Raw genomic sequence first — 23,112 nt, forward strand, 5'->3', positions numbered from 1 at the left:
CGTTATCGCATTTTTTAGTTGAATTCATTATAATTTCAGTGTTTTAGTGATATCGTGGATTTTATAAAGCAAGGACAAGTATATTTGTATTAAGTGTAGCAATAACGAGCTAATAGCATAATGAAAAAATACAGTAAAGAATTATTTAGTAAATAGTGTCTGCGCCCCAAGCATCTAGAGCTATGTATTCGAAGAATAAAAAAATAGCTTAAAACTATTCTGTGATCTTTGTAAAGCTGCCCTAAATTAAAGAAATTGTGTTTAATATTGTACCCAGGGTTTATAAGTATAATATAGGATAAAATTAATTTTTTTGTTGTATTGATTTATTAAATGTAATTCACTCAATAGGACCTTATTTCAAATACATCTTTTTTTTAAATCTGTTGATATAAAAGGCAAGATAGTGCAAAAATGATAAATTTTTATTTATTAACAAACTGGCAAACTTTATTTGATTATACAGTAGCTGCGCTACATAACTTAATTTTATATTTTTCTAACCCCAATGATTTAAAAGGTTTGTATGTAAAGGCTAATTTTATTTAGCATAAAAAACATTTGAAAACATGTTGTAAATTTAGAATTCCACATTTTGTTATAATGAGACATAACATTAAAATAATATCATCATTAGAACAGAACAGGCTTATACAATATACATATATCTTTAAAAATCCTTATCTGATAATATGAGAACCTTAATAAGAGTACAAAATTAAATTAGGAATAGAAAAGGATTTTTTTTAGATTTCACTTGTTAATCTTTATATCCATGAAGCGTTTAAAATTTTGTTTTTAAAAATTTGACCAACCTAAATTCCTCTTCATACTGATTCTTTAAAAATTCTAATGACACTTTGACATTGAAAAAATATTAATATTAAAAGTGCCGCATACAGAATGTATATTCTTTGGTTACCTATTGATTAATTTACATGGTCCGTCCGTTCCTTTGTAACACTATGGGAGTAATGTGTCTTTTCATATATCTTAGTGATATCTTTGATGTATTTTAATTTTATGAATTTAGATGCAAGTAAATAAAATTAATATAAATAACTTTATTTTAATTTCTTAGAACGTCTAATAATAATCTAACATCAGAGAATTATTCACAATAGTTTTAAAGCTCTGTTACTCATGGACATAAATGTCATTGAAAATATTAATGACATTTAATTTTTATTGTCATTTACTCCTTACAGTTGTTTCTTATCAAAAGTTTAATAGAAAATTCCACATATTTAAAAGATAATGATTATATTTTAATTCCTTTTCTAACAAGGATGACTTTTTTCATGGTTAATTTACAAACGTATGTTTTAGTAATCTAAATTACAATGCATGTCCATCTGTCTGTTAATTTTAAATAGGACTCATAGGGTTCTTATTTACAAAATAAATCTTCATGTTTTATTGGTCCCAGCATTGTATTCGAGTTCATTGTTCTTTTCTATGTGAAAATATAATTAGCTTGTTGTTGCTGTGCTTCTTATGGAAATATTACCCTTATTTTTGCAAGAAGAAATGTAAGTAGATTATTTAAAGATAAATCAAGGTTTCCATTAATTAATTCAATATTGTGTCATTAGGTTAGGATTCATATAAATTTCATTTAGGGAACTTAAGGAATAAGACAAAGGAATATAAATTAATGTACATTGTACTACACCCCCACTATTATGATCAAAATTATCACTTCTCTAGAATTTTAGTGAAAAAGTTTAATCATCGCTAGCTTGTACCAAAAAGTCGGGATTTAATTAAAGTACTCAAAGTTTGTAATCCAACGAATGAGAGAACGTGTTTACAAAATTTTGGGTACTAGCGTGATTTTTATTACAACGTTCATTATTCTTTTCACTTGAGATTTCTCTTGAAGCTAAGAATGAGTATCTTCGCTACTAAGAAAGAAAGATAACAGCTCATTTTTTACAAGCTTATCAAAAAAATTACAGAGTAATTTGTGCTTTTCACTTTTACATTTTAAATGTTCTTTTTATTGATAGGTTCAATTAATTTAATTTGCTGAATTTTACAGAAATTTACAGACACAGTGTTTCGCCCTTTTAGGGCTCATCAGTATGGCTCAATTCATAAAAGTTAATTTTGCATGTGGCGGGGCTTGAACTGGAAACCATTAGATTACCAGGCCAGCACCTTACCCATTGCGCCATTACCCCATGACGAGTAAGAAATGAAATTTCGACCAGAGAGCTCAACCAACTCATGAGTAAGATTTAATTATCGTCCATTGTACTACGCATCCTAGAACCTATAAACAATAAACATGGATTTAATGTCTAGAATAGCTACACTTAAAAAAACAAGGATGGCAATATCTGTAAAAGAAATATCAATATCAGAGAAAACTATCAAATGAAATAGAGTAACAACTAATTTAATATTCAATTATAAAATGCCTAGCTAAACAAATGATTTTATCTATTCTTTATATGAAACTTCATGAGGACGACGGCCAAACGGACTGACCCTAGTTATAGAAACCTTCGCTTCAAAAAACACCTGTATATAGTTAAGTTATTTCTATACATGATATAATTATTATCTGCATAGTAAAAGAATAGTTAAATAATCATTTGTAACAGGTTTATTTTTTACATAATATTTTACAACATAATGCTATAATAGGTTCAGATGAAAAATGTTTTAATGTTTGTCTTTATTAAGTAGATATGAAGTAGTAGGAAAACTTTCTTTCTTGGTTGATATATCCCCATACAGTTTCCATTTATCTATCGGTATGTCACTGCATTTATTTACATGTAAATTTACTGTAATATAAATTGACAGGTTTTTATTTACCCTAGTTAGTTATGAGAAAGCAGTTATTATTATTGTGTTAATACTACAGCCTCTCGTGTGGAAGGATGAGATACAACCATAGGATGGCAGTAATGTTCTTTGTATGACCCCAGAATCGTCAATAGATTATGATATACTATACAGGGTGCGTCACATAAATCGGGACATTTTGTAATTTTTAAAGAAATGAACATAAAATCGTCAATTTTAAAGATTTTATTGAATTTTAAAAACTGGGAAGCAAAATAGGTATATGACTAGTAGATTATTCAATAAAATCGCCGCCAGCCTCAATTACCGTCTCTACCCGCCTCCTCAACCGCCGGCAGGTCCAGGTTAAAATGTACCTGTCCAAGCTGGCGTAGTTCTCCTTGATAGTGGCAATGAGGGAGGTCTTTGTGGTATGGGCACGTCTATTGGTGCATGCTTCAAAGTAGCCCTAGGCCCAAAAGTCCATTGAATTAAGATCGGGCTACTGGGAGGCCACATTTCCTTAGGATCATGAGTAACCGCCAAATTGACAAAATCCATGTTTTTGCTCTCATTTGGGCTAGGATTTAGTTACATTGGACTTTAAGTACTCAAAATGCGTGTCTCAATGAGCTTAAGACACACACAAAATTTTGGGTCAAATTTCCAACTCCTTCCCTGTCGGGCTCAAAATCTTGAAAAATCGACCTCATTTCGGCTAGGATTGAGTTAAAATGGATTTAAACACGGTAAAATGTGTGTCTCAATGAGCCTAAGACACCCATAAAAAGTGGGGTCAAGATTCCAACTCCTTCCCTGTCGGACCCTACGTTTTGTGATTTTGCGCACTTAACCACCGGCGCATTTGGAATCTGCCTTGTTGAACATATACGCGTCCAGCTCGGTGTACACGTCCATCTTCGTCCAAAGATTTTTTTGTGCTAAAAGGTCATTACCCAAGCTTTCTATAGTGGGGTCAAACGTTCTGATTGGTCAAGTAGTTTTCGCGCTATGGCCGTTTAAAAAATGTCCCGATTTATGTGACGCACCCTGTAGAAGACTTTTCCCATATTTTAGTTTTAAAAAGTAAAAACAAACTTTTGGGGATTTATTTTTTATTGGGAGGGTCGAGATACCCTTCTCCAAAATAGTTTAAAACCTTTCCTGGACCTATAAGAAGCTTCACTGTAAAGGAGAACCATATCGGTTCAGCGGTTAGCGAAGTCCTTCACTACAGACAAAAAAAAAGCGTATTACTTCATATAATAGGATAGATTAAAATAATCAGAGATGTAATATAGAAAAACTATTTATTGAATATAAAAAATGATGTATGCCCAATTATGATTAACAATATTATACCTTCTGTAGATTATTATCATTAGTGTCAATTTTGGAAACTGCTAGTTTGTAGTACCTATTAAATGAAAAATAATTTTTATTAATACATTATTATTTTAAATTTCAGAATTAAGCAAATTTTAGCATGGGGCTGAGTAGTAGAAGTAAACATCTTATACACTGTATAGGTAAGAAAGGTTTATGCTATGCCAGGCGCATCATGACTTTGATTTTTATAAGCATTGATTTTATATGATTTTTATCTACTCTTTTGATTTTAGGTGCTTAACAAGCATCCTTTACTTATTGATTGACAGTAACTACTAAAAAATGATGATTTTTCTGTTTTAGGTTTAATATCATGGTTGTTTTTGTTTTCTTGGTTAACACAAGGAATCAGGTTCGTATATTTTATTCAGGAAAGAACGTATACAAGAGAGGGAGGAAAATTGGAATTTAAATTACACTGATACCCAATGTTTTAATACCACCTTATCTTATTCTTTGGCTTCTAATATCCAATCTTGATTGGTTGATTTCAAACTTGTATTGTCCAAACTTTTTAACCAATAATTTTAATCAACAGAAGGGAAACATTGTTAATCATTATTGGGGAAGTTCATGAATTTATTATTTATTGTCTTATCCCTTAGAGTCCCTGTCTTGACCGCCTGTCTATCACAAACCTAATCACTTACCTCCAACCAAATTCAAAATTGGGATCTTAAAATACAAGAAGCTGAACTGTAGCTCATTTTAAATTTTTTTTAGGTTTACACCTAGTGAAGTAGATTTTTTGGACCCCTGGACAACACACGGGGCCGGTATCACATTACTAATTATTTTTCTCAGGTAAGCTTTACTTATAAAGTAGTTATGCTTTAAGTTGTATGTCTATTTTTATTATGCAGTATTTTTTTAACAATTGTTTACAAGTATTGCAACTTTACTTCGATTTCGGTAACCACTGAACCGATTGAGTTCTCTATTTCAGGAAAGCTTAGTCTTGGGTTGGGTTAATGCTATTTTTAGCCCTTCCATATTCCATCGAATACTAGATGCAAGGGTAATCCCTAGGTGCAAGGGGCCAATCCGTTATTTTTCTTTTATTTATAAAGTACCTAATTTAGGAAAATAAAAAATAGTAAATACGCCATTAAACCTCGTTGTTATTGATATTTTTATTTCAGATTGTTATCATTTTTAGCTCTACCCCAAACTTTATTCAACCTTGTTGGTCTACTCAGGAAAATATTGAATTCACGTGACTAAACGCATACACAGAAAATACATAAGTTTTTATTACACTTTTCAATGAGGGGGAGGGGGGTTGTAACAACAAGGAACCAAATCCTATGAAAAATTTCATTGCTCGAACATTTTTATTTTTGTTAAGTTTATCTTTTTTATTTTTTGGCTGTGTTTTAAAAAGTGGTACATCCCCCCCCCCCCTCCCTATTCTATTCAAAGACACTGAAACATTAATTGATAAGGGATACAAAGGAAAAATTTCAATCTTTGAGAAATTAAGCTTAAAGTAATTCAATACTTAAAAATTTTAGTCTAAATGCCTTTCCAGACAAAGAGAAATATCAGTCTAGTCCCCTCCTAGCACCATTTATATGTGTCAGGTAATATTATTTCTAGACATAGTCCCCTCCTAGCTCTATTTATATGTATCAGGTAATATTATTTCTAGACATAGTCCCCTCCTAGCTCCATTTATATGTGTCAGGTAATATTTATAGATATAGAGAAATATCAGTATAGTCGACCCCTCCTAGCTCCATTTATATGTGTCCGGTAATATTTCTAGACATAGAGAAATATCAGTCTAGTCCCTTCCTAGCTCATTTTTTATGTGTCCGGTAATATTTCTAGACATAGAGAAATATCAGTCTAGTCCCTTCCTAGCTCTATTTATATGTGTCAGGTAATATTATTTCTAGACATAGTCCCCTCCTAGCTCCATTTATATGTGTCAGGTAATATTTATAGACATAGAGAAATATCAGTCTAGTCCCTTCCTAGCTCAATTTATATGTGTCAGGTAATATTTCTAGACATAGAGAAATATCAGTCTTGTCCTCTCCTATCTCCACTTATATGTGTCAGGTAATATTATTTCTAGACATAGTCCCCTCCTACCTCCATTTATATGTGTGTGGTAATATTTCTAGATATAGAGAAATATCAGTCTAGTCCCCTCCTAGCTCCATTTATATAGTTAAGGTATTATTTCTAGAAATAGGGAAATATCAGTCTAGTCCCCTCCTAGCTCCATTTATATAGCTAAGGTAATATTCCTAGACATAGGGAAATATCAGTCTAGTCCCCTTCTAGTTCCATTTATATAGCTAAGGAAATATTCCTAGACATAGGGAAATATCAGTCTAGTCCCCTCCTGGTTCCATTTATATGGGTCAGGTAATATTTCTAGACATAGAGAAATATCAGTCTAGTTCCTTCCTAGCTCAATTTATATGTGTCTGGTAATATTTCTATAGAGAAATATCAGTCTTGTCTCCTCCTACCTCCACTTATATGTGTCAGGTAATATTTCTAGACATAGTCCCCTCCTACCTCCATTTATATGTGTGTGGTAATATTTCTAGATATAGAGAAATATCAGTCTAGTCCCCTCCTAGCTCCATTTATATAGTTAAGGTAATATTTCTAGACATAGGGAAATATCAGTCTAGTCCCCTCCTAGCTCCATTTATATAGCTAAGGTAATATTCCTAGACATAGGGAAATATCAGTCTAGTTCCCTCCTGGTTCCATTTATATGTGTAAGGTAACATTTCTAGACATAGGGAAGTATCAGTCTAGTCCCCTCCTAGCTACATTTATTAAAGTATCTGTCTATTAGATGCAACTTTATATACTTATAACTTTGCTTCAAAAAACTGCTAAAATCTAAAAATTATTTTTATATTAATAGAAAACAAAAATACCTAATTAAGAATGGATATACCTAGATTATACGTGGATATTATAACAGAACTGACTTCTTTATTGGTTAGTTTGTTCATCCAGTAGGAGGGGAGGGGATAGGTTGATGGGGGTGGAAGGGGGTAATCGTTATTTTAGCTCGCTGCTTCTTTCACTTTAGTAGAGAACATGAAAATTCTTGTATAAGAATATATCCATTGTTATAACATCTATACATTTCCAATTGTATGCTTGTTTACCTCTTATTTTGAATATTTGTTAATTTCAGAGTTGTGACACGAGGCTTATATCCGAATCTAGTAAAGAAAACTGTTAAGAAAAATATCAATACTCTACTTGACTCTAATATTGATAATTTTGTTGTACAGGTCAGTACAGATAGATAGATAGACATACAGACAGACATATATAATGACAGACTTATTGATAAAAAGAATCTAGCAATAGAATTATAAAGAAAAAATTCAATACCCACTTGACTCTATTGATAACTTTGTTGTACAAGTTCGCACAGATAGATAGAGAGACTATAGATAGACAGATAAAAAGAATATAACATAGGAACTATAAAGAAAAATATCATTTATTGACTCTAAAGTAATACATTTGATGTACTGGATTGTACAAACAAAGATAAAAAGATAGAATGATGGACATATAGATTGACGGACAGACAAACAAACAGACAGATTTATAGATAGACATACAGTCAGGGAGTTATACGGGAGATACAAGATAGACAACATATAGAATCAGACAGAAACGGACAGACATACCTTGTCTGTAAAAAAGTTATATAGATAGATAGATAGACAAGCGGATAGAAAAGACAAATAACAGATTAATATATTACTGATGGACTGATAAATAGCCAGATAGGAGACATATTACAGAAATACAGACACAAATATGATTTTAACAATTAATAATAAAATCTCATTGCAGGTTGTAACAGATAACCCTATAGATCTGGCCAAAGACAAAAGAATAATAGAAACAGTTGTGCCATCATCCTACCAAACTAAATCTGGAGCTTTAAATAAAGCCAGAGCACTCCAGTATTGTTTAGGTAATTAATAACCCGTGAAAGTATCATAAAACGAAGCGCAAGCACTTTTTTTCCGCATTGGGCAGATGATGGGTTCGGCCCAAACAGTGCCATAACCATAACTGAAGCCGTCAAATGATGTATCTACTGCTACTATGTTAGATGAGCAATATTTATTTTAAGAGTAGGGGGAAATCCTTAGCTCAAAACATGTTCAACTCATAACCATGCACAGTTAGCACTTCTAGACAAAAAGCATGCAATTAAAGGATTGTTTTCTGCAATAGTTTGGACGAATTAATTATTTTTGCAATAGGTTGGATTTAGGCTATTTAAGGGGGGGGGGGGGGGGTTAATGCAACCATCTCGTAATCAATGTATAAATGGCACTTAGAGTTCGAATTTTGATATGAAGTTTTGCATGAGTAATCCTTGGTAGGTCTATTTTCCCTAAATCGAACAAAAAGTTGGAAAAGTAGCGGCTAACGGCTGGCAGCTCAGCAGCTTAGCTATTTGTTGGGTATTTTTAAGGGAAATTCATCACGAAACCTCTCTCCACATAATGCTCTTTTCCGCTCCAAAACGTTTTCAAACGGTTCTAGCCGGTAGTTGCTGGTACCAGAAATCTAAAAAATGTTTTTTTTGTATCATTTCACATGATTTAAAGCAAAAATATGTTTCAAAAAGTTGATTTCTACGTAATTTATGACGGATTTGCCCTAAAGTTAGCCAAAAAACGGGTAAACGGCTGAGCCGTTAGCCGTTACTTTTTCAACTTTTTGTTCGATTTAGGGAAAATAGACCTACCAAGGATTACTCATGCAAAATTTCAGATCAAAATTCGAATTTTAAGTGCCATTTATACATTGATTACGAGATGGTTGCATTAAAAAAAAAACCCTTTTTGTTTTTGGGGAAGTAGTATTCGTGGAAAAATTCAAATATTAGACAGACACATCAACAAAAAAAATTTATTGCAAAACAAAATTTAGCATCTTTCATTGCTGTAACGATCCTAAAGGCTACAGGTGCAGCCACTAGTTGCTAGAAAGGAAATGAAAAGAGGTTATTATGTAATTAAGTAAACTCGTGATCTTTTTCTTATCTTCTAAACAAATTACAAACACAAAAAATACTGGCGCATTTTTTAATTAAATGCTTTGTTAAAAGAATCAAAGATAACAACATATGTTAACCCTTACAGATCGGGCCTTAATTCCCACCTTATCAGATCGGGAGGGGGGGGCTCCAAGAGCCCCCCCTCTATCTCGGCTCCTGTTACAGATAAAGACGTAAAAATTTTTTTCTGGTGGTTCATGTGTATTTTTAGAGAAAATTACTTTTTCTAGTCATAGCGGTCAGACCGCTCCTTAGCCGCTTTTTAGCGGCCAGCCGCTAAATTTTAAAATAGCTGTAGAGCGGCCAATTTTGCAGCTATGATGACCAAATTTTAGGACGAACTTTTATTTTTCATAACAAAAAATTACATCAAAAGATCACCAAAATTGTTTTTTTTTTAAATAATCCTCCAAAGGTCATACAAAAATTCTACAAAAATTAAATAAAATCTTATAGTTATAACCCTTCTATGATTTTAAACACTTCTCGTTTTTATAGATATGTACAAAATAAAATGTTGTGATTTGACGACCCTCGCCGATTAAGCGATCCTAATTTTTTTAAAGAATCTACCTATGTTATTGTTAAAGCTGATCTTATTTCAGAAGAAGACGTGAACGTGTTGAGTGATGATGATTGGATCATTCACTTGGACGAGGAGACCTTGCTGACAGAGGCCTCTGTCAGGGGCATCATCAACTTCATCTGTGAGGGCAAGCACAGCTTTGGTCAGGGGCTCATCACCTATGCCAGCAACCCTGTGCAGTTCAAGTAAGTTGTAGGAAAGATAGATGAGTAAAACATAAGTCAGATAATTCAATTCAAAGAATGTATGTCAAATTGAAAAAATTTCATCACGGGTTAAACTTTTTACATGGATCTTAGGGGATAATGATTCATTCTGTACATTTAAATTATTGGTTGAAAACTTAAAAGTTTGGATAAGTGCAAAATTCAATGATGTTTTTGTGGTCAATAACTTAGGGTACCCGTTTGATTTAAAGTCCATTGTCCCAGGGAGTAAGGGAGGGGACAATGGGCAATTAATTCAATTTAAGAGTTTTCACTGAAAAGCAATGAAAACCAGATTTATCCAAAAAATTTGACCAAGATTATAAAGGGATCATGGTAATATAATTTTGAACAAAATTAGTTTTACGGTGATGAGAGTTCGAGTTCTAGTCCCCATGTGGCAACTTGAATTTCTCAGTTGAATACATTCACACAACTTCCCCTGGTTGTGTAAGAAGGGGATTATTGAGTAAGTTTGGATACTTAATAGTCAAGTACATAATATCAGTACTACCCTTATCCCAAGCTCCTGTGCGGAGAGCGTCATTCATTACGGTGACTTAATTTGGGACACCTGCCATACTCGGCGAGGGTGAGGTAATAATGAGTAGCTCTCATGAGATAGCGGGTCAAGTCATAATGTGCTTGAACGTGTAGCTTGATAGCCCTAGTGGCTATACAAAAGTGTCTCAACCTACTCCATGACTACTTAGGTCCAAACCCTAAGAGACTATGGCTAATAAATCAATCAATCAACAAAATTAGTTCTAAGAAAGAAATCATTTACTTGAAAATTTAATTACCAGTACATTACAATGTAGTAAACATTCTGTAATTAATCACTAGAAAAATCACCCTTAGAACTTCGTCAACCCTTCTCATATATTTTTAACTGCTACCCAAATTCAAGGGGTTCTTAGATTGTTTAATACATAAATATCATAGTAGAGTTTCTATACATGAAATGACATTTTCTTGGGGAAAATATTTGCTAAAACCAGTCATCTTAAACTGTTTTTAACCTGTTTTTAAATCATGTATCAAAAATATACTATGACACCAGTAGAATCAGACTGCAGAGCCCAAATTTGAATTAAGTCCCCAATAAACTTTTTTTGGGGGAATTAAAAATTAATTTTTACTGTTGCTACCGTCAAACAAATTAAATAATTCACTTTATATTGATACAATAAAAATTCACAAAGTGACTTATTTTCAATGTAGTTAAAAAAATTTAATTTAATTAAAATGAAAAGAATGAAAATCATACACATAAAAGATACATACTTTTTAAAAATATTTTTAAAAATAAGTTTGAATAATCCTATAATATTTTATCATATTTGTATATGTGATAAAAATAAATTTGTTGTATTGCATAAACGTTTGTTGTCATCTTACACTATCTAACCCTTTACAGCCAATTTCTATGTGTTTTAAATAAGTGATAGAAAACAAGCACGACTATGTTAATTCATTGATATATTGTAAAGAATTAAGTTTTTAATGAATTAATTTAGATGAAATCAAAAGGCCTAACTTTACTCTATATCAGAATACTCTATTTATGAAGCAAAACACTCTAAAAGCTATGAATTTTACCCAAATAAAAAAAGACCTTTTGCTCTGATCAAAAAGGACCACAGCAACAGTAAAAATTAATTTTTAAATCCCCTCAAAAAAGTTTATTGGGGACTTAATTCAAATTTAGGCTCTGCATGCAGTTTGATTCTACTGGTGTCATAGTATATTTTTGATATATGTTTTAAAAATAGGTTAAAAACAGTTTAAGACAAATTTTTCTGTCTGCTTTATTCAAAACTAACACAGCTAGTTAACGGGGCATTGATGCGCTAGTACCCAAAGTCAGTCAGAAACTGCTGAATTCTTGCACATTCCCTTTAAGCCAGTACCCAAAGTCTGAGACTCTTAAAAATTGAATATACGATCCATTGTCCCCTCCCTTACTCCCTACCATTTTCCCCTCTTTCCCCCATTTGATTTTCTTGTTGAGATTCTTTTTATTATACATTGTATATTGAAAAAAATATTCATTGGTATTGAAACAAAATAATTTTTCTCCCAGGAGTATGAGTAAGTTCCTGCAGAACCGGATCTGTACAGTGGCCGATAGCTTCAGGGTGGCTGATGACATGGGTAAACTCAGGTAAACAACAGGAATACAGAGATAGATAGATATGTACAGTAGCTGTCAGCTTCAGGGTGGCCGATGACATGGGTAAACTCAGGTAAACAACAGGGATACAGAGATAGATAGATATGTACAGTAGCTGACAGCTTCAGGATGGCTGATGACATGAGTAAACTCTGGTAAACAACAGGGATAGATAAACATGTAAAAACTTCCCCACTTCCTATTTTCAATTTGTTAAATGAAAGGGGGATGGCTTCTGAGCTCGACTAGGTACTTGAGGTAAAGCCACCCTTAATCTTCCAGTTGTCTTTCTCTGACTTAATAATGACTTTTTTCCTTGAGTTGGATATTTAGACATGGGTCAATGGATGATAAATAATCGAATTGCAAATATGCAATTATGCTTTATATGTTCCAAAATGTTATGGAATTGATTGCAAATATTTTTGTCATATTGAAGGAAAATTCTATCATTTAGCTATGTACATTAGGGTGGGTCGATTTTGGACATTTTTTTTCTGAGGCCAAAGCGGGGATCTGCACTCAATTTATATAGATATAATACACCTCTGGGTGATTTAAAATTTATCCTAAGTCTTAAAACCGCTGCCGACCAGACATTCAATTGTATAGCTATTTGTAAATGGGAGTCAAAAATTTATTGAATCAGAACTATGGCTTCATGGTGCTCCCTGGAAATGCCTTGAGGAGCTGGGTCAGGAACTTTTGTCCGTTTCAAAAAATCTCGTTCCTAGCCTGAGAAAATCTAAAAAACCTCTACAAATTGGACAATTCTCAATAAACCTTAAATTTTTTTAGTTTTTTAGTGATTTCTAAGGCTAGGAACGAGATATTTTGAAACGGACAAAAGTTCCTGATTCAGCTCCTCAAGGCCTTTCCAGGGAGCACCATGAAGCCATAGTTCTGATTCAAAATTTTTTTGAATGTCGTCTTTGTATACTAATAAGTAATGAATTATATTTTTAAGTGGTCGTGTTCTAAAACTCAATTTTTTAAAATTCTTTTTCGGTCAGAAATGTTTTTAAGGTTAATTTTATCTGTTGCATATCCCCGCTTTGTCTAATTCCGATATGAACCCACCCTAATGTACATAATGGGTATTTTACATGACCTTTTACCTACTGAGTTTCATTTCATTTATAGTTTGTGGAATTAATAATTTATTTTTATAAATATAAATGTGGAATTTCTGTATGAATATTTAAAAAGCCAGACAGTAGGTATACATAATTTTATTATATTTTGAATACTTAATATTTAAATGATTTAATTGGAGATTTCCTTTAGAGTACCTATAAAGCACTTAACCCCATAACCCCCTCCTCCTTTTATATTAAAATAAATTGAAAATAAGGGTTATTTTACCTATGCCTAACTCCCGCGAGATGCCCTACCCCTGCAGGGCTACTTAAACTAAAACTGACCTAAAGTAAAAAAAAAGACAGTTTGAGGGAAATTGCTGATTTTTTTACTTATTTACTGAAATAAGCAAAGCATGTTTAAACAAACCTTGTTTTTCAGATGCCAGTTGACCTACTTTAACAAACCTTTGTTTGGATGGAAAGGTTCCTATGTTATATGTAATGTAAGTATTTTAGAATAGTTTCTAAACTATAATGAAAAACAAAGTCTTACAAGCATTTAGCGAGATCTTTTGTTACAAAATGACAGATTATATAGGGACATTAAATCTTTGATAAAACACAAGGATCTTAAGGGATAGGACTATGGACCAAAAATTGATATCCTCTTCCAAAATATGATAAAAAAATATGCCTGTCATCATCTGTTGATAAAAAAATATCGGTCTAAAATTTGGACACTACTAGTTTGGAATCAACCAATCAAAATTTAAAAGTACATAAAGTTTTAGAGTAAACGAATAAGATATCGAAGTTATATAACTTTGGGCACCATTTTAATCTACAGTCCAATATCCCTGTCCTTCCTGAATTCACTAATATATTTTTTCAGGCTGGAGCCGAGAAGAAAGTGACCTTTGACTGGGGACCTGACGGCTCCAAGGCGGAGGATTGTTTCTTTGGTATTGTCGCCCTGGATCAAGGATACTCATTCAACTTTATACAGGTAAATGTCCATACAGGGGTAACTTGGATAACCTCTAGAGTACTGGATGCACCATTTGGTCTTTGTGCATTATTACGCGTCCTTCATACAACCAACCCTTTGATTGCTCGACCTTTGCCTGTAAGTTCTAACTTTGCATGTTGATTAGTTGCGCCTATTTTTGGCCAAGTTATTTCCCCTACTCTAACTAGTTTTACTAGCGGTAAAACCTTTTTTTAACCCAACCTCCCCCAAAATTGTTATAAATCTTCCAAGGACCTAAAAGAAGGTTCCCTGTAAAGGAGAACCATATTGGTTTATCAGTTAGCGAGATTCTACAGAAACATAGACATTCTCTTATTTATATATAAAGATGTAGTCCTGACTTTTCATTAAAAGTAATACCTATCTTTGAGATTTTTAAATTGCAACTAAAACTAATGTTTTTTTTTGTCAGGGAGAAATGTTGGAAAAATCCCCGTTCACATTCCGTGACCTGTTCAAGCAGAGAAAAAGGTGGATGCAGGGAATCTACCTGGTTTGCCAGAGTCCACTCATACCTGTCAAATCCAAGCTTATCCTGTCTATATCTCTAGGTAAGTAGATAGACTGATTGATATGATAGATTTGTAGTTAGACAGCCAAACAGATGATTGGTTTGCCTGAGTCCACCTAACCTATGAGTCAAAGCTTATCTCTATGGCTACTGGCTAGGAACTAGATAGATAGATAGAATTGTGTGTAGATTATTGGATTAATTGATAATTTTACAGTTTATTTAGTTTTTATCACTTACAACCTCCAACTTGATACTGTATCCTCCTGTCGAATTATCTATTGTATCGGGGGGGGGAAGTTCTGACACTTTTGCGTAAACAGTGATTATAGGCTTTGTCTTTGGAGTGAGAGGATAGGTTATTTGACAAAAAAGTTTCCTTTTGGGATGTAGTTTTCCTATTTTAAAAAAAATTTGGATTCGGCCTCCAGGTTCTGGTACTCCAGGCCTCCAGGTGGATTCTGGACAGGTAAAAAAAAATTTCAAGTTAGAACAAAACTTATTTAACAAAAGTTGCTACTTTATGGATGGTATGAACAAATTTGAAGAAAATTTTGAAATCGGGCTCCAGGTTCAGGTACTGCAGGCCTAGAGGTGGATCCTGGACAGGTAAAAATTGAAAATTTTTACTTTAAAAGTTAGAACAAAACTTATTTAACAAAAGTGGCTTCTTTATAGATGGTATTAACTAATTTGAAGAAAATTTTGAAATCGGGCTCTAGGTTCAGGTACTGCAGGCCTCCAGGTGGATCCTGGACAGGTAAAAATTGAAAATTTTTAGTTTAAAAGTTAAAACAAAACTTATTTAACAAAAGTAGCTTTTTTATAGATGGTATTAACTAATTTGAAGAAAATTTTGAAATCGGGCTCCAGGTATAGGTACTGCAGGCCTCCAGGTGGATCCTGGACAGGTAAAAATTGAAAATTTTTACTTGAAAAGTTAAAACAAAACTTATTTAACAAAAGTAGCTTCTTTAAAGATGGTATTAACTAATTTAAGAAAATTTTGAAATCGGGCTCCAAGTTTAGGTATTGCAGGCCTCCAGGTGGATCCTGGACAGGTAAAAATTGAAAATTTTTAGTTTAAAAGTTAAAACAAAACTTATTTAACAAAAGTGGCTTCTGTATGGATGGTAGGAACTAATTTGAAGAAAATTTTTAAATCGGGCTCCAGGTCAAGGTACTGCAGGCCTCCAGATGGACCCTGGACAGGTTAAAATTGAAATTTTTTTCTATTAAAGTTAGAACAAAACTTATTTAACAAAAGTTGATACTTTATGGATGGTAATAACTAATTAAAAAAAAAAAATTGAAATTAGGCTCCAGGTATAGGTACTGCAGGCCTCCAGGTGGATCCTGGACGGGTAAAAATTGAAAATTCTACTTTAAAAGTTAGAACAAAACTTATTTAACAAAAGTAGCTTCTTTATAGATGGTATTAACTAATTTGAAGAAAATTTTGAAATCGGGCTCCAGGTTCAGGTACTGCAGGCCTTCAGGTGGATCCTGGACAGGTAAAAATTGAAATTTTTTACTTTAAAAGTTAGAACAAAACTTATTTAACAAAAGTGGTTTCTTTATGGATGGTAGGAACTAATTTGAAGAAAATTTTAAATCGGGCTCCAGGTCAAGGTACTGGTAGGATCAAGGTGGATCCTGAACAGGTAAAAACGGAAATTATTTACTATTTAATTTAAGACAAAATTTATTTAACAAAAGTTGTTAATTTTTAGCTAGTATTACCTAATTTGAAGAAAAAGACGAAATCAAGTTTTGTTTTAACTTTTAAAGTAAAAAAATTCAATTTTTACCTGTCCAGGATCTACCTGGAGGCCTGCAGTTATATATATTAGTTAATACCATCTATAAAGAAGCTACTTTTGTTAAATAAGTTTTGTTCTAACTTTTAAAGTAAAACAATTCAATTTTTACCTGTCCAGGATCTACCTGGAGGCCTGCTGTACCTGCACCTGGAGCCCAATTTCAACATTTTCTTTAGACTAGTTAATACCATCCATTAGGTATCAATTTTTGTTAAATAAGTTTTGTTCTAACTTTAATAGAATTTTTTTTCAGTTTTTACCTGTCCAGGATCCACATGGAGGCCTGCAGTACCTGAACCTGGAGCCCGATTTCAAAATTTTCTTTAATTTAGTTAATACCATCCATGAAGTATCAACTTTTGTTAAATAAGTTTTGTTTTAACTTTTAAACTAAAAAGAGGGAAGTCATTTTCTAGTAAATCCCGTAAAGGTGTGTGTTATAAGGCCTAAAAATAGTAGTAGAACGATAAGGTGCTCTATATAGTGGTATTCCCTATTGAATAGAACAATAGGGAAATTTTTTTTTTTTATAACCGTACCTGGAATATCTATCATAAGAAATTTCTATCAAACGCTTTGTTTGGCTCAAACTGACAAAAATTAACAAATATATAATTATAATAATAATGTTTTCTATAGGTACAAGGTAAAGGTTAAGAACAATCTATACCATTAAATAAAGGAAGAAGCCATTCTTTACAGGTTGTACGAGCAGTGAACATTAAAATGAAACTTTAACAAATCATTAATAAAATGACTTAGTGAAACAAACCAACACAACAAGTTACATACAGACAATTTTGAAAACATTTAGATATACAATCTATATAAGAAGGTAAGAGATTCAAAGTGGAGGTTGCATGTCACATTCTTTCTTTGCTTGTTGTGTAGTATGTCATTTTTAGTTTCAAATCCTATTTTAAAGCCAGAATATTTTTTTTATAATAAAGATTGACCAAAATATAGTTGAAAAACAAGTTAGTTTTTTGATAATGAAAGTTTAATTTACTGAATTATATTTTTTTTAATTTTTGTCAGTTTGAGCCAAACAAAGCGTTTGATAGAAATTTCTTATTTTTTAAAGATATTCCAGGTACGGTTATCAAAAAAAAAAAAAAAATTCCCTATTTTTCTATTCAATAGGGAATACAAATATATAGAGCACCTTATCGTTCTACTACTATTTTTAGGCCTTATAACACACACCTTTACGGGATTTACTAGAAAATGACTTCCCTCTTTTCAATTTTTACCTGTCCAGGATCCACCTGGAGGCCTGCAATACCTGAACCTGGAGCCCGATTTCAAAATTTTCTTAAATTAGTTAATACCATCTTTAAAGAAGCTACTTTTGTTAAATAAGTTTTGTTTTAACTTTTAAACTAAAAATTTTCAATTTTTACCTGTCCAGGATCCACCTGGAGGCCTGCAGTACCTGAACCTGGAGCCCGATTTCAAAATTTTCTTCAAATTAGTTAATACCATCTATAAAGTAGCAACTTTTGTTAAATACGTTTTGTTCTAACTTGAAATTTTTTTTTTACCTGTCCAGAATCCACCTGGAGGCCTGGAGTACCGGAACCTGGTTCCGAATCCAAAATTTTTTTAAAAATAGGAAAACTACATCCCAAAAGGAAACTTTTTTGTCAAATAACCTATCCTCTCACTCCAAAGACAAAGCCTATAATCACTGTTTACGCAAAAGTGTCAGAACTCCCCCCCCCCCCCCCCTAATTATCTACCTCTTTCTAACAATCATTTTTCGATACATCTAAATAATTCTAATTTCAGCGTCTTGGTTAACAATGCCCCTGACTACATCTAACTTGATATTGTCCCAGATGTATCCCATGTCAATCAGTCCAATGGTAGATTTTCTACTCAGGTAAGAAAAGTATTCATTTTAAAGCAAAAGAAAATTAAAATATATTTTATAATGGTAATTATTAAGTGAAAGATTTTTAAAATTCATGAAATTGATCTGTATAAAGTTAAATAATATACCTACCAGTTTTGTAAGACCCAAAGGGGTTTAATTTTTAAAGGGGGGAGGCGGATGTGCCACTTTTTGAAACCAAAACTAAAAGTCAAAGGAACTCAACTAAAAAAAGAGTTACAGGTCTGAGATTTTGCATGGCAGTTGCTTTATAGGGTTACAATATGGAACAGTGAAGAAACGGCGGCGCATCCGCCGAAAACCGCCGAGAAATTGCAAAAAAAATTCGGCGGGAAACGGCAGTTTTCGGCGGTTGCGCCGCCGTTTCTTCACAGTTCCATATTGTACCTCTATAAAGCAACTGCCATGCAAAATCTCAGACCTGTAACTCTTTTTTTAGTTGAGTTCCTTTGTTGACTTTTAGTTTTGGTTTCAAAAAGTGGCACATCCGCCTCCCTCCTTTTAAATTTATTATCCGCAGAAAGCTGTCTATAATACGATGCGATAATTAACTACCTACTATGAAATTTCTATTTTAGTTTCCTTGGAGGAATGGGCCTGTACATGTACATATTTGGATACATCAAACAGTTTCCAATCCACAGATTTTCTTGGATCAGATCTCTTCTATCTGTATTTGAAATTATCATTGCTTCGACGCTAAGGTGAGTGATGAAGGGAGACAGACTTTAACTGAAAGAAAAATTATTGCCTTATTTGAAAAGGTAATAGCATACAGTAACCAAAGATAACCTGCATTGGATAAGACTTGTACAGTTTCCCTCTTTATCTTATTTTTTATTGTCCTTAATCCATTTCTAGCTTACTTAACCCTATCAGACAAACTTCCCTTTGATTACTGGACTTTGTTTTGAGTGTAATAAACTCTTCCCATTCAAAACCGGACAATGTTTCAAATTAATATAAATGTTTCATAAAACTTTAGAGTTTAATTTATTTATTTTTCAGTATTGTTGTTGAGAATTTGGCCGTTATCTCCATGTGGGGAGGAGATTGGTATGATTTCTATATTGTGGAAAAAGACAACCAAGTGGAGGGCTCAGAAGAAGTTTAAAAATAGTTTTAACCGAAGGTTTTAAAAAGTGTATTAACCAATCATTAAAAAGTGCAATACAAATTTACTAATCAGAGACTATTGACTTTTAACAACAGATAAAATATTAAAATGCTTAAAAAAAACTCACTAGGTAGACAAAAATTTAAATTTTGTAAATAACAAAAATCTATTGAAATACGAAGGCTCAAAAAAGACTATTTCAAAGAGCACAAATTTTAGATAAATCAATAAATTAAAATAAAAAGAAATTATAGAGCTTATTCATTAAGCTATAAAAATTGGAAAGAATTTTAATGAATTTAATAGATTTGAAATCTGCATAAAATTTTAAGGAATTTTTATAAAATTCGTTTTTTGTATAACTCTTTATCTATAAGCGCAAATACAAATTAAGTTAAATAATTTTGACATCTGTGATTGGTGGATTGAAAACTATCTGCGCCCTGATTGGAGAAGCTTGAGTGACGTACATCATTCAACCAATTAGAGCGCAGGTAGTTTTCAATCCACCTATCCTATAGGTCAAAATTTATTAACTTAAATTGGATTTGCGCTTTTAAATAAAGAATTATATAAAAAACGAATTTTATAAAAAAAATCCTTAAAATTTTATGCAGATTTCAAATCTATAATATTCATTAAAATTCTTTCCAATTTTTATAGCTTATTATTCATGTATTAACAATTCTTGTAAATTTTATTACATGAGCTTATGATGTTTTGTACATAGAAACTGAAACCAAATTATAATTTTGCACGTTTATTGTCATGTTAAAACTTTTAAGATTTTTTTTATGGCAAGAGTGTTGTATGCAAGATTTATTAGAGCAATTGGATTTGGGGGAGGATATTAGCGAGGGAAACTAGTTCCCAAAGTTATATTATAACGTTTTCTTATTCGTTGACTTAAAAACTTTTGAGACCTTTATTTAACTTTGACTGGTTGGTTCATTAAGTTGATTGTCCAAATGTTTCAAAAATTCATTTTAATTTTCAAAAGGGTTAAATTTTGTGGTCTACAATTGGGATTAACATAAAATTATTGGCCATTGTCTCATCCCTTAAGATCCCTGATATTTTTACTTACCCCGTGAAGCAATTGGAACATCCAATGTAATTAAATTTTTGATTTTATAAAAATTTCGTGGAAATTTCCCAAATCTAATGTTTTTAATTCACAACTCTCATTCTAGGTAACAAATTTTAGGTACTTTATGCTAATAATAGACTAATATTCGAGTTTTCTCACACAATAATCTTCAATTTGTTAATATGTCTTTGAATGATTCAAATTTTTGTGATAACAGGCATTTTGGTTACCTAATAAGTAATAATAACATATTTATTTTTGAGTTAAGTTTGTGTTTTTAGTCTTTAGATTTTACCTTCCTATTTTACCAGTGCCTAAATAATGGCCTTTCTAGTTTTGTAGAATTTTGATTTTTATTGCCTAGGTTTTTAATTTAGTTAGAATTATCTCCTATGGATGATAGTTTTCTTGAATTCTTGAAAGAGGGGGGGATGGTTTCTCATTAAGTGTGCTGAGGTTAAATTTTTGATCAAAGGAAACTTATGTAAGAGTCGTGATTACCTCATCCCACAAAAAAGGCGTTGACGTCCTTGTAGGTACACAGTCCAATTAACATTTGATCACATATAAAATATTAGCACATTTGGTGAAGAATGAATCCTTCCCTCCCATCCCTCTTACATGCACCCGGTGTATTCTAAATGTACATATACGATTTTTAAAAGGCCGACAAACAACGAAAAAGGCGAAAATGTTTTAATGTTTGATCTTTACATAAGATAATTCTAGTTTAAAATGATTAACTTTAGCATCTATGATTGATTATCAAAGATGAAAATTTAAATAAATCTCAAGTAATCAGAGAGAAATGACAATGATAGGTTTTGTTTGCCCGAAATTGACGGATAAGGAAATTTAAGCAAAGTAAAATTTTCCAAGCAGTTACTCCAATAATTTTAAGCTACCAAAGGAGTAATTTTGTTTATCATAATTTTTTGTGGGACATTGATTTATATTCCATAAGTTAGGTATAAGCTTTAAATTCTAATAGTATTTAAATCAAAAAAAAAATCTCTGTAAATGAAATTAACTAAAAAAATAACAGCTAAAATTTTAGTGGCTGTTTTCGGCATTTAAATGGGCATTTTGTTGCACAAATTTGAACTCTGTCATTCTTGTTATAACACATGTTGTTCTTCTGGACTTAAAAAGTTGAAGGTAAAAGATAACCTTTTAAATTTTAGTGGTTTGTAACATTTAAATTTCAGTGGTTTGTAACTTTTAAATTGACACCCTTCTTTGCTGTGTTAGGGGGTGTAGACCTTTGTCTAGATGGTTGTAAGGGGGTACACATTCCCCTTCTGCACGCCTTTGAATAAGATATTGATGTAAAATTTATTTTTAAAATTAAATTTTTTGGGGTTTCCTTTAACTTTTTTCATCTAACAGAGCATTTTGAACACAGAATTGATTTTTGAGATCTCATTGTTATTTTTTTGAATAAATATAAATATTTTGTTATTTTAATTATATTTATATGTTTGTATTCCATTTGATTTCATAGATTTCTTTATTAGAACTCTTTTCTTAATGTCCTAGTTAAATAGTTTTATTTAATTGATTTTTAACTTAACCCCTCATTTAAAAATGCAATGCCTAACAGGTAGTATTTCTGGCAGACAGACTTCTATATTTACCCCCCCCCCCCCCCCCAATATATTCTTATTTTATTAACAGTTATTCTTTGTACTTTTCGATAAATTGAATTGGGTTAAATTATTCCTATCACAACAAAACTTTTTACTAACTTTTTTTTCTAAAATCAGCCTTTAATAACCCTCCCCCCCCCCCCCTCCCGTATAATTTTTTCACTAATAATTACCCATCGATCCCTTTATCCCTGTATTTTTTTTTGTTACTCACTGTTATGTTCACAATTATATTATTTTCAATTATTTTTTTTTGTAAAATTTTTCTAATTGTGCAATTTATAATAATGTAAATGTTGTTTCATAAAAAATGTAAAAAGAACATGAAATAAAGAAGAAAACGCAGACAAAGCGTAGTCTGTTATCCTATACATTGAGTAACGGGATGTTTGTATGCTGTTGCTTAAGATATCGCTCACCTTCGGATCGATATGGTTTTCCTTTGCAGTGAAGCTTCTATTTTGCGTTTTGCCCCCAACCCCCCTCTATCTTGATCAATCAAGGTCCAGTTGTTTTAAGTTGAAAGATTTATTAGAAAAAAACGATGCTCTGAAAGCAAACGGTGTAACAAACGAACATTAACACTTATGCAGAGTATTCATATATAATTTTGAAGAAAAAAAAACTTATATGAACAAAACCTTGCCGCTAAGTTTATTTTTTAGAACATACTTTTACTTATA

At 32.1% G+C, this 23,112-nt stretch overlaps 1 protein-coding gene across 4 annotated transcripts; it reads left to right on the forward strand.

Moving 5' to 3' along the window:
* Positions 1-4,228: 4,228 nt before the first annotated feature.
* On the forward strand, positions 4,229-22,774 carry egh (beta-1,4-mannosyltransferase egh). 4 transcript variants are annotated; one of them, XR_013879681.1, is made up of 16 exons: positions 4,229-4,328; positions 4,492-4,540; positions 4,912-4,992; positions 5,331-5,385; positions 5,701-5,771; positions 7,364-7,463; positions 8,041-8,164; positions 9,868-10,033; positions 12,141-12,221; positions 13,752-13,815; positions 14,205-14,318; positions 14,755-14,893; positions 18,468-18,561; positions 19,152-19,277; positions 19,582-21,938; positions 22,170-22,774. XR_013879681.1 is itself a non-coding variant. In XM_080160937.1 (15 exons), the coding sequence occupies exons 1-15, from the start codon at positions 4,286-4,288 to the stop codon at positions 19,685-19,687; spliced, it is 1,413 nt and encodes a 470-aa protein (XP_080017063.1). In that variant the 5' UTR covers positions 4,229-4,285; the 3' UTR covers positions 19,688-22,774. The 4 variants fall into 4 exon arrangements, 1 of the variants encoding a protein (XP_080017063.1); XR_013879680.1 differs by having other exon boundaries at positions 19,582-20,498; positions 20,884-22,774; XR_013879679.1 differs by having other exon boundaries at positions 19,582-20,498; positions 20,898-22,774.
* Positions 22,775-23,112: the final 338 nt, after the last annotated feature.

Source organism: Acartia tonsa, chromosome 5 (genome assembly GCF_053477335.1).
Source record: "Acartia tonsa isolate MP-2025a chromosome 5, ASM5347733v1, whole genome shotgun sequence".
Taxonomy (NCBI): Eukaryota; Metazoa; Arthropoda; class Copepoda; order Calanoida; family Acartiidae; genus Acartia; species Acartia tonsa.